We start from the raw sequence: 13657 nt of genomic DNA, 5'->3' as shown, positions 1-13657 counted from the left end.
AACACTGTTGATGAGTCAACCACATAAAGGAACAGTTAACCACATGCTGAGTCCTTAATGATGCGACAATATAACTGTAATAGAGTTATATAAATAATAATTGATATCGATAGGCATGCCATGTGGTAATTATCTATGGTAACCATAAACTATTTCTTATGAATTAAAGATTATATATGGAAATCATGGTTTTAATGTGAATAATATGATTGATATTATTGTTTACACTATCATACTATATTTATGTATTCTATATATAAGTAACTTTTTTGATAAAAACAAAGATGTCTTCTTCTATCAAATCAAATCAAAAATTATTTATTTATAGGACATTTAGCCGCTTATGGATGTAAATTTTTTTATTAATATTTATTTCCTTACTATTCAGTTCAGTAAGTTCAGTTATTATTTTTTTTATTAATATATATTCTAACATTAAGACAAAATCCCGTTCATAAAGACTGTTCAGTTTATAATTAGTGAACTTTATTACAAATTCTATGAACTGAACAGTACCACTTAGGTATTATTGCCTCTGTCCAAATTCTATGAAAGAGATTGCTTATGATAAGTGTGTGATTTAATAAATAAAATACTAATACATGATATCATGGTGGTAAACTAATTTGCAACAAGATCATAATTATGAATTTGTCTTTTCCCATAGTGCTGCTTGCGTAGAAAACAGCTTTTAACGAAGCTATTTAGAGGTGAAAGAATGTTCAAAATTGGTCAAGTATTTTTTTTATTTATCCTTTATAAACAAACATACAAAAATATTATATCTTTATTTTTTTCACAATCGAGGTATATGTACTTACAAAGTTGTATGCGTGAACGTATGCCTCAGTCTTACCTATTTCAGTTGTTTGGGTTTTGGCTGAACGTAGATAAGTCCATGAAATTACAGGCTGTGGCATGAGTGATATGATATCGTGGTGCTGTTCATGTAAGATGTATAGGCGATTAGCACTTACCATCGAGTAGGGAAAAAGCTTCACTGACATACAGTTTCTAACCAATACACCATTAGATAGAAATTACACCGAATTTCGTTTGGTTACCCTATCATGACTCATTCTCATGAGAACTAAATACAAGTCTGATCTTGTTCTCCCATGTACCGGATACAACCACGTGTTACCCTCTTTTAGTGGGCAGCATATGAGAATTTTCAACAAGGGGGCGTATTCTAAAAATAAGAGATACTCAATTCAGTACGCGCCCAGTGCGTTAGCTGTCCACCGACGCGTAAGCGCGCGCCGCGCACTTCGAAACTCCGAACCCGGTGCCATTGTTCGAAAATGGCCGAATGTGTTTGAATTTCGAATAGAACGTTACCAAGTGTTAGTTTCTCTGGATTTTTTTTTTTTCGCTCTAGACAGCGTTGTGGTGAGTGTTTCGTTTTGTAAAATAATTTTTCAATATTTTTCCACTTGGATTAAAAATTTATGGAACAAATTGACGTACACTTGGTTAAAATGTCCTATATAATTCATACATGTGTTTCAAATTAAGTTCGAGAAATTATTTATTCCTAATAATATTTCTTGTGAACACGAATATAATAAAAGTATAAAAACAATTGATAAAAAGTTCTCCTAAAACAATAGTTCTTATTGAAGAATGACATTTCATAATAGATTAAATATTTAACAATTATTATGAAAGAGAATTTGAAACCCCCTAAAGTTGTTTATGGGATGAAAGTTTTTGTGGAATTTGCCGATAATAATTCTCGTTGCGCACACGCCTAGTCAAACTGTACAATAAAGGAAAATTACGTAGCTAGATACTTATAGAAACACCATCACTCATTGAGCTAACCCATTAATGTAGAGAGGGCAGAGGATTGTTAATAATGGGGATGGTAGCCCCATTGTTCTGCTCACGGTATATGCTGACTCGGCACCAGTGGAGGATGATAAAATGAGCATGAGCTCAAGTGAGTTAGCCCATCGTGGTAAACTCATCAGGAATTTATCACGGTGGTTTCTAGGGGAACCACGTGGAGGTCAACCTGATATAGTACATCGCTAGCAATGGGGTTATTAATCCACATTGTTTGTCCACCCATTGTTTTTAATCATTACTAATAATCCCATACCCCCAGCCTCTTTGTTTGCAATGGACCATGTCAGATCGACTGCCACGCGGTCCCCTTAAACGATCGTGGTTAATTCCTATTGATTTCCCCACGATGGGCCAACTGATCTGACTTCATGCTTACCATATTATTCTATACTGGTATATTGTTAGTGCAGGCGCATGCATCATTCCATTATCATCTATAAAAAACCCAATACCTAATGTTCTACATACTTAAATATACTGATAACAGCATATTTTATTTGAATATTTTATTATATATCTTAACCATGTTTCATACTAAGTAGACAAAGAACCAAATACCACGATTTCCATACGAAGACCTACTTTATAGCTTTATTCAATTTCATCTGGTCGTCTCGTCTCAGATTTGGTGTTTCAGGCGTCCATAGGCTACGGTAACCATTTATCATCAGATAGGCCGTATGCTTGTTTGCCACCGTTGTAATATAAAAAAAAATAACAGGTACCTACAGGAGATGCTTCACTCTTCTTCTTCTATCAGACAGCACATAGTTTATGTAATTGTATGATAACTACTCTAGTTCCGACTTCGTCGGCTTTTTCTGACATGTGATGTTCGTGATACAAGCTTTTTGTCGAACTATTCCAATGCTGTTGGTCATAGCTTGTTTTTACAGATCGAAACTGAACAGATCCTAATGAAATTTTGAACAGAGTGAACATAGACGTGTTCACTCAGTTCAGGCATTTTAAGCAGTCATACATTCAGACACACTCTCACATTTACATATAGTATTACTAATACTATTAGGAAGTGTACATTTTATTAACAATTTTCCATGCATGTAGTGTTATTGATGATTTTCATGATGTGTCATGTCTCATATTGCCTAAAGTTATGAAATTGAATGCAATATCATTAATTTTCTCATACATTTCTATATAGTCATATACTAAAATTTTTTATAAATATATATTACACTATCTGTTACTCGCGACTTCATCTGTTTTTTTAGTTAAATTATCATTTAAATTAGCCTGTGGCCATATTATTCGTATAATAAAATAGAGACAGATAGACATACTTTACCATTTATCATCATCATCATTCATTCATCATAATATTACATGGATTAGGAGAACAAACCTTAAATAAAATGTTTAGGACTATACCAAGGTAGACTTTATAAAAAGTCATCTACATGCTCTGAGCTGTGTTTCGATTAAAGGATGAGATGCCACTTCCTTATCATTCGTAGAATTTAAGGCACAGACTTTTTACAAAGTCTGGATAAGTAAACAAATATTACTTAACATGAACACGATTGTTTGTATTGATCTGAGTGTTTCCTACATTATGTATGATTTACAAAAAAAAGTATTTTAGTATTTCTATCAGTTATCTAGTAACCATAACACAAGCTCTACTTACTTGGGACTAATTCAGGGTTATTATTATTGTTTATTTATACAACCTCACAAAATCCTCGTCTATAATATTAGTAGTATATTCGCTTGTCATTATTCAACAGAGAACTATGTTATTATTCATACCGATACCTATATATCTATAATAGTTGCGATCCTATCTTGTCATTTATAACTACATAGTAATTAGAACTCTGTTCTGTATAACAATAGTGATTTATTTATGACAAAGGTAAAAAACATATCGATTTTTCAAACACTTATTTTAAGATTGTTAGTTTTGATTTATTCACACAATTGGACTAAAAGTTAAAAGTAATTTTATGCTTTAATTTATCTATACAAACTAAGTATGGAGCATTAAAGAAACATAATAAGATTTAAAAAAAATAGGAAACTTATTTTTGTTTTAGACCGACTTTAAAAATAGTAGTCGTATTTCTCTTAGACCTTTTTTTTAATATTACCATTCAATTTTATTTTTATGTATGTAGTTTAGATACGTAGTAATTGAAAAGCAGTGGTTTGTGTCCTAGAGCAAACATTGCATTGAGTTGTTATCTTTTGGCATCAATATAAGAATTAAAAGAAGAGAAAAAAGTCCTTTCTCTTTCTTCTGTTGGTGTGTATAAAGTTTTATATACATTGTATTTGATACTCCCTTTTTTAAAACTCTATTTTTTTTATGTATCTGTTGAATGAAGGCCTCTTAACCCCTAAACTATACATTCTATTAATAAAGTCCAGGTGTAAATGCTCTCACTCTTATAATACGAAATGTTACCATCAATATGTCAACACGGCACATTACTCAAAGTCGTTAATAATAAAGCAATATATATGGAACGGTATGGTAAAAGTAAAGTAGTGGTAAAGTTATATACAATCGCCTAAAGTGTTTTTTTTATATATATAGATAATATAATCCATGAATATTAAGCTTGGACTAGTCGTGTAGGGTATATGTACTTACCAATTGTGCATATTGTAAATATATTGATACCATGTTTTTTTTTACAAATGACACATTTAGCCCCAAGACTAGCAAAATTCGTGTTGTGTGTACTCGTGTTTTTGTATAAACATAGAAAACACCCAGATCGATACAAACAAACGTATTCAAATAAATAGAAATGTACCATGCGAAGAACCGAACCCTCGACCATCGATAGTACAGCGGTATGCTAAACCGCTAGACCATCGATATCGACAATTTTGTTTATGAACTCCCAATATTTCCATTGGTTTCTACAGGTTGACTGTAGAGTATTGTAAACAATACTGAAAAAGTGAAAAATAATGTGAAATTATACCAAGTTATATAATATAATAGATAATCGATAGCCAGGTTTAATATTCCTCAAACTAGAAAATTTTCATGAAGAAACAAAATGGTTATTTACAAACAAGTTTTGAACCTTTTAGACTAATTTGCATAACTGTTTGGAATCAAGGCGGTAAGTGGTAAGGTAGGACCTGGTGGTAAATGGTAAGGTAACCGTTATAGAACAGCACTAAGAACATCACGATATCATGTGAAGCTCGTGCTCAACGCACATTCCAGAGGAATAAGATGTCAATGCTCTTATCCTGTAATTTCACTGTCTTTTACCTTACGTACTAAAACACTCACGCGTTACCATTTCGGAGGTGTAAAATATAATGCCCCTTATCCTATAATTTCATTGTCGAATTGAACCCTATACTTGAAATATCAAAAAAAAATCCTACAATTGGTAGATTTGACATATCATAAGAATCTGTAATAGACTTACAAGAATAAAGATATTTTGAATTTTGAAATACAGCTTATATGTAAAGTAGGCTGCTTGTACTAGGTGAGACTTAGGTACCTCCGCAGTCGACTTTTTACCATCTACCTCTGTTAAGATCTTTCTCAATATTAGTTGTAACTAATTATTTAAAAACTTATTTTGTTGGAATTTTATAGTTTACCTAACTATATATAGAGATAGGTAACAGATAGTTTTGAAACTATTCGTAAAGGGGTTATTAGCCATCCAAAGTTAGGATGTTTATTACTCAATCACACTTATAGTGGTAAACATATTTGAAGCAAATTTAGGACAAACATTCAACAAGTTCTGCATTACATTTTATAACTAGGTTCTGTTCGTAACTTTGGCCCAGTGACCGGGATAACTTGGATGCCCTGGAAAACATACGCATTGTCTTTCTATATAGAAAAGAAAATACTGTTTATTTTTCATGACAGTTAGTTAAAACATCTAGATATAGCAAACTATTCAACAAACAAATTCTTTTTCATATTTATATTATTACTAAGCATTATATTAGTCTCGAGAACAGTGATCTATTAATAATAACGGCATTTTTTGTACCAGTTTATTGTCGCTTACATGCTTATAAAACAACTTCAATGGCTGCAAATTATTTTAAGCTCTTAGTGCAAACCACACAATGGTCTGACTACAGAGAGACAGAGTAGTAGTAGAGACAGGATTTTGTTAATCTGCAACACAAAAAAGATATGTTTGACGTGTCTATGTGTGTTATTGTTCGTTCTAAACGAATGTACGCATAATGATGCATTTTATAATATTCAAAAGGATAATACGAATTTAAATAAAAATTTAAATATTTATAAATTATCATAAATCGAGATTAAAATATGTGTAAAATATGATGACTGTAATTAATTTCTTATTTAATATGTAGGTACATATTTTATACGGCTACAGTTTCAACTTCTTTTGAGTCCTCTTAGTAAACTGATACACATAATCAAGCTTAGAACATAATTATTCTTGTATTGAATTTTAATATAAGTACATAATACCAAATTAACACGATATAAGATATTTAATTTTTAATTGCCATACATGTTCTTAAGACAGGTAAAGAGCATAACCCATACCGCCAAATCCCTAGATTGCTTAATTATTCAACTATTAAATACTTTATTTCCGAACGAACAGCAGACTAATGAAATGGTAATTATCAACAATTCGCGCTGTTTTAATAGCAACAGCGGGCACATTGTTTTGTAATAAAACTGTAGCTTTTCAGCCAGAAAGTTCAACGTTCGAATAAATATAGAATAGAATAGAATGGTAACAAAAGTAAAACATTGTACCTGAAGCGCGCGTATTGTGCAGTTTGTAGTTCGCTTTCAGTTCTATATTTGAATATTTAGCGGGAAAGTCATTTCTTAGTTTTATTAGCATTCCTTTTTGGTACTCAGTATGTAGTTTCTGTAGTACATGAATACTATTTGGGAGAGCGTGTATGTACTACACGCTCTCCCAATCAGCGAATTTTATAAGTATTACAGATATTCCTAATCGATGTAATAATTTGTATTAGAGATGATTTTGCTTATTGCTTTTTTCTGCCACAGTAATGACAAGTATATACGGCCCATCTGTTGGTATAAACAGTCTGATCTGGTTTTAGTTTAGATTTTTAATCAGACTTATTTTGAAAGCGATTTTTTTATATTAATTGTGACCTGGATATTTGGATATGTCTCTATCATAAATATTAATAAGTATTTTACTTGGCAAACTATATTTAATGCTAAACCGCCTTTGAGTGTTGCACTCCCCAAAAGTAACTTTTACATTTTATTAACTAATAAAGCATAAATAAATAAATAAAGCAGAATGCTATACCGTCTTTGTCTGATGTATATTAATACTACATGTATTTTCCTTTTTATGTATATTTTATGTCATCTCTTTTGCATTCATCTTTCATGTTCGTAATGCCGCAGATTCCGTGAAGAGAACCGTAATGTTAATAATGTTTTTTTTAAAGCAAAACATATTTCCTAGCAACAGTATTTGCATGCGTAAGTAAATATTATTATAGACGTGAGTAAGTCTACAAGATATTTAAGATATTTGCTCGCTAAAAATATATACGGAAAGTTGTATTGCTGCATATAATAAATTGTATACTACAATAATATATATTTTTAATATTAGGTAGATACATAAAATTTGGGATAGCGTTGTAGCCTAGTAATGTACCATGGTACTAATGCGTCAGTTCGATTCTGGTACAAAATCATCTAACGACTTCATCTTTCACTGGTTCCAATTCAGCATTAGCGTTATCAGTAAGATCATTCTAATATCATCAATCAATAATAATGTCTCTATCTACCCTCTCTAGCATATAGTCGTGAAGGCATATTTTTTATATTTTAAACTTACATTTTGTATATATACAAATGTATTGAATGAATTTTGTTACTATGTAAATTGTTTATCTTTTAGTCTTGCAACAATTATTTCGACTTTATCCGGAAGTCTTCCTCGTCCTTATTTAGTTTGAGGAATGTATAAAAAGACTGTGTATACTTAAAAAAAAACATAATTTATAAAGTAATATCGTCGTTCTATGTTCAACGTTCTATTTTTAAAAATAGTAATTTTATTTTTAAAAATCATTTAATGGCTATTTTCGTACATACAGTATCTAATCGCTCAAATATGTTTATTCAAATTCCTGTAATATAGTTATAAAAATATTAATGTAAAAATGCACTTGTATACACTTTGTCTTTATTATTGACGCCGTGGAATGTACGAAAACAACGTGTATAAAAAACTTGACAATATAGCTATTCTTTGTTCGACGTTCCATTTTTAAAAACATTAATTTTATTTTTAAGAAACATTTAAAGGCTATTTGTTTTTGTCACAACGTCTAATCACACTAATAAGTTTATTTAAATTCCCGTAACATAGTTATAAAAATATTAATGTAAAAATGAACTTAAGTTTTAAAAATAACACGTTGCTACCAGACTTTACAATTAAACAAAGTGTGTAATTATAAAAAGTACGTGTTAAAATAATATTTGTCTCATTCGTGGCCATATGGTCATGGTATTAGTGAAGGGTAAAGATAAATGTTGAATGGATGTGATGCCTAGGCGCGTCTACAAATATTGGGCGTAGATAAGTGTTTAAATCTATAATTTTTTTTCATATGAATTGCGCGATACCTCTTTTACGTTGTCATTTCGGAGGTTTAACATGTTATGCCTCTTATTCTGTGACTTCACTGCTTTTTCTACTCTACAACCGAAATATAGCTTACAAAGCTTAAAAGTGCTTGGCAGCTGAAATAGGCTTAGTAAAAAGTCGTCTGCGTCAGTCTCAGTTCACTTCTTTATTGTGCAATTAGATAGTTTTTCAGGCATCTTTAGTGGACAGTAACCGTTTACCATCAGATGGCCCTTATGCTTACTTGCTAACGTAGTATAAAAAAAGTGAATAGAAATTGTACGTAATAATATTAAAGACATACAGAAACAAATTTCTATCTAATTTATTATCTGTTTGATATGTAAGCAAGATTTTCAGCATCACATGTCACGTTGTATTGTTACGCCCGTGATACTTTTATGCGTTATCATTTCTGATTACTAGTGTTGTCTCTGTATCCCGTAATTTTACTGCCTACGTGTCTCCTTTCAATTTGAAATGTAGCTTACAAAGCAAGCTATAGACACCAGTAAGCTAGAGCAGCAAGCTAGAGACAGTATCACCAGACGGATGATTTTGTATATAGTCTATCTCGGTACAACAGTTTCTGTTGCAACTTGTATTCTATACTGTTCCTCCGAAGGTCTCAATTTGTTTACATTTATGCCTTTCAAAAAAGGATGTTTACATTACCGTGTTTATGTGTTATGTTTTTGTTAAACCAAGGAATTTGCAGTTTTTATTATTTTTACGCGTGTCAACTTTAAAAAAATAAAACATATTACGCATTCTGTGAAACCAAAGGAAGTGATGTTCTGTTATGCTAAGTTTATTATAGTTATAAAGTCCCGACCAGTAAGATATTTATTAAAGTTAATACTGAATGGATTTTAAATATTCTTTCAACTATAGAAATTTTGATTACCAATCAATATATAGTCAATATAATAAGGGCGGATACTTAGTTTTTTACAAATTTCATTTCCGTCAAGTAGCTTGCTTAATGTGTTTCAGTAGAAGGAAGTGCTAAGTCAATCAAATTATGGGGAGATATCATACTGATAATCAATGGATTGCAGAGTATCCATAAAAACACAAACTTCTCCAGAATAGCAACGATTGAGAGGTACCACAGTTGTCATTGATTACGTGATGCCATTCATGCTCATCATCAGGTAGATTGCTTTGCCATTCTAATGGCACACAAAAATGTGGGAATACACAGCAATATAACTTTTATTACAATGTTACACTAAGTAATTTTATTATTAAAAGTTGCATTCCTATAATTATAACATGACGGGAATATAAACGTCGCCAGTAAACACTCAGAAACTATGATTAGTGGCCATTAATTGAGCAAATAAGTGCCGTTTTACAGTAACCATAACTGTAACAGTAAACAGTACGGGCTGTGAGTGCCACTCAATTCAGTATTTACAAACAATTTTTATTATGTACAGCTATTACAATGAAAACGTAGTATAGTTTATTTTTACAGCGAAGACTATAAGGCCCCCCCGCCTTGAGCTTGACGACCATGGAAGATCATGCTCCTTGTAAGACTTCTTATTTTTATTTTTGCCTGATCTTAGTCCCATTTATTTGGAGTCGGCCCGTCTAGTCAATCTTCGCCAGTACGGTCTGTCCTGGGTCGCCTCCGGAATTATTTCGGCGTTTTTTAAATCCCTATTAATAACAGACATCCATGTGGATGGTATGGCTGGGTACTCGTGTCAAGTACTGTTTTCGTCATATGGTCTGATGGTCACCACATGAGGTGACCAAACCCTTCTACAGTACTTGAGTCATCTTTAAACTGCTTCGAATGTCCAACTGTCTCGTCTTTGATGTGGTTCAACATTGCTATGCTACCATCCCACATTAGCATTCTCATTTGTAAGACTAATAATAAAAAAAGATGAATGTTATAGGCATTGGCATTACAAGGAGTTTGGCCTTACATACTACACCTACTTAACATTAATAAAACATATATAAAAGTTTCGAAAAGAACTCTAAAGTATTGCTATTATTCTCTCCTAATTTCAATATCAATATTCTCAATATTTATCGGTATAAGGTTTCTTACTGATATGTAGTATAGACACAAGGTTTTTTTTATACTTCTATGGTGACAAACAAGCATACGGCCCATTTGATGGTAAACGTTTACCGTAGGTAATCTACAGGTTACATGTTGAGCGTAGCACGTTTATTCTCATAAACTCGATCTGAATTTGTTTGAGAGGTAAACGATGGAGAATAAAACTTTCTGTGAAATTTTGGTCTCGATCGGTCAAGCCGTATCAGAGTATAAATGAAGTATTTATTTAATGATCATGATATATATTTTATTATCGTGATGTCACTTCTAGTAGTGTCATATTTCTACGATAGCGGATAGTGCCGCGCACATGGCCGACCATGTGCGTTGCACATTGTCATGCGATATATGGAAATTATACCATGGAGTGTGGTGTGAGTTTTTTGTTGATCCCATTCTTGGTATTTCATCCTTTATTTTGTTAAAATATATACTCTGTTTGTTTAGAAAAAAACCTCTGTGGATAGAGTTTTACATGATGTATTTTTTATGTTATTGAAATGGCAAATAAAGTAGTGGATCTGATGTTAATGGTAAACCGTTTTCTGTACACTGCATGAACAGAAACATGTATACATAGTATAAAATGAAGTCGCTTCCGCTGTCTGTTCGGTTAGATCTTTTAAACTATGCAACGATACTAATGCAGTTTTTAACAATATATACATAGAGTGATTCAAGAGGAAGGTACATGTACATGTACACAAGTGCGAAGTCGGTAGTTACTATACGTCGTTCATGCTTATGTGTTACCAATCCAGAGAACTAAGATGTCACACCGCTGATCTAGTAAATTTACTTCATTATTTTTCATTTCTACTTCGTTTTTATTCGTCGTAGCATGATGTTATATAATCTATAGCTTTTCTCGATAAATGCGACGTCCAACATTGAAAGAATTTTCAAAATCGGCTGAGTTGTTCCAAACATTACTCTGAATATCCAAACTCACTAACTTACCTCTTTATAGTATTAGAATACATTAGTGACCCGATCGCTTCGTCTTATCTATTGAACGCTTTGAATATTATAATTTATTGTCGCAGATCCTCTCTCGACAATTATAAATCAATCAGCAACTATAGATTATCGTTTATTAGAATCGAACTCGTAAACTTTAACGCGATATCCAATCACACTAACCGAGATAGCAATCGGGTCGTAGAATTTTTAAGCAAATAACAAGAAATAAGCTCCGCTTTTGCAGTTCAAACTAATTGCCTTTCAGGGTTGCCAACATTGAAAGTTTTTTCTCGTACAAAAGAGCTCATAATTCTTGTCCCTAACAGCATCACCAACATTGTCCAACGTTATATTTCAAAACTTAAGATTTCTGATATACCAAAGATTTCATTTTGGCATTTATATTAACTCGTAATCAACTACAAAATTTAAGATGCAGTAAATATTAAATGTACTTTCGTAGATTAAGATTTCGTATAAAAAATAACGGTAAGTATTATAATGGTAAAGTCTCCTTCATATGATGTATGCAATCGTATAAAAATATTCCAATATTATGATTTTAAATTCAAATCAAAACATTGTTATAGAATATGTTGGTACCACGTATGGAAGTCTAAAAATATCGTAACTTGTCGTTTGAAAACCCTGTTATCTTTGGCGCCTTGCTGTCGCTAAATTAGTTTATGCTAAACTTGAATTAAAATAAAGATTGGTCATTATAATATTAAGGCCGTTTATGTAGTAAATGGTATTAAATAAAGCATAACTGGATCGAGAAGCCAGTTAACCAGCGGGATACAGGCAAGTTTTGACATAATTAAAAATATTAAATTCTTTGTTTTATATTTTGAAAATGAAATGTTATGTTCATATATGGCCGCTGTTTAGAATTTTTAAAATATAATTCTTTGTTTTAATTTTTGAAAAAGGAATGTTGATGTTCATTTATAGGCATCTATTATAATTTAAAAAGGTATCTAATATGAAATAAATGATCTGTTGTTTATTTGATTATGAAAATGTATTCATATTTTTTAGGTATTTATTGTAAAATATGGATCACGTTTGCGTCTATTCAAATTTATATAATAAGAGTTGTTTTTAAATATTGATATCAGTATCTACGAATCCGCGTGGAAAATAAATACAAATCTATAATAAAGTACCGGTATTTAATTATCAAATTTATAATTAGAAACATTCTTGTTACTATCCATTTGAAATAATGGGGAAGCGGAACTATTTGTAGAACTTAATAAATATTTATACAGTTACATCATAAAATAGTAATTATCTCTAAGGAAAAGATAATAATGAAATCTGACAGTATTTAATTATTGAAAATTAATGACTGAAATTATTTACATTGTATGTACAATTGTGTCCGAGTTGTTTGTAGGGTTTTCTATGTATAATTTCTTCATACTTATTCTAATCTCACCAATGACCAATCCGAGTAATAAAAATATTTATTGTCCCTCTTTTTAATGTACTAACCTTGATATTGGCGGAGAACCAGTCTCATATGGTAGAAGTTATAATAATATAAAGACGAAAAATAAGACAAATATTGTTGCATTGAGATAAATATATTTTAAGCCTATGTCTCATAATTTTTTTTTTGTTACAGAAAAGCAATGAGAACCACTTGAGCTAAGGCAACTTACAAATGAAAGAAGAAACTAACCAATATGCGCCAACCATATAAGCTGATATGGCGGCAAAATTCAAACATTTGTTTGGAAATGGAACACCATTTATAGAGCGGCGCGTGCGCGGGGATGATTCGAAATTCGAAAATAGAACGGATATACGCAGGAAATGGCGGATACCGGATGTTGGGGTGTGGATTTTAGCTGTTGCCATGCTGCTGACCGGTTGTTATGGTTACCAGGAACAGAGATTTGCGATGGAGCCTCAAGATCAGGTATGTATCTCATAATTTATCTTTATCAACCACGAGAAAACGTTCACAATTCCACGTTTTTTTACATGTATACGCTGGGTGAGCCTATCAGTAAGTTATCTATTAGCAATCCCGTGTACTTACAACTGTCTGAACATAATATATACTTATAATTTTTTTTTATCAATGTCTAGA

General features: G+C 31.7%; 1 protein-coding gene across 4 annotated transcripts in view; it reads left to right on the top strand.

The window, feature by feature from the left end:
• LOC131841544 (irregular chiasm C-roughest protein-like) overlaps window positions 1-13657 on the top strand; it is an 87085-nt gene that overhangs the window by 43854 nt on the left and 29574 nt on the right. For 3 of the 4 annotated variants that reach the window (XM_059189860.1, XM_059189858.1, XM_059189861.1), the window contains exon 2: window positions 13187-13483. In XM_059189860.1, the coding sequence (XP_059045843.1) occupies window positions 13271-13483 (213 nt within the window). In that variant the 5' untranslated portion in view covers window positions 13187-13270. Of the gene's footprint in view, window positions 1-1226; window positions 1393-13186; window positions 13484-13657 lie in introns of those variants that run through there. The other variant, XM_059189859.1, reaches the window with a different exon arrangement.

This window comes from Achroia grisella, unplaced genomic scaffold, assembly GCF_030625045.1.
Source record: "Achroia grisella isolate CSIRO2021 unplaced genomic scaffold, CSIRO_AGI_Agris_v1 utg1847, whole genome shotgun sequence".
NCBI classification, from domain to species: Eukaryota; Metazoa; Arthropoda; class Insecta; order Lepidoptera; family Pyralidae; genus Achroia; species Achroia grisella.
The sequence above is the reverse complement of the archived record's forward strand: the minus strand, read 5'-3'. Positions and strand labels throughout refer to the sequence as shown.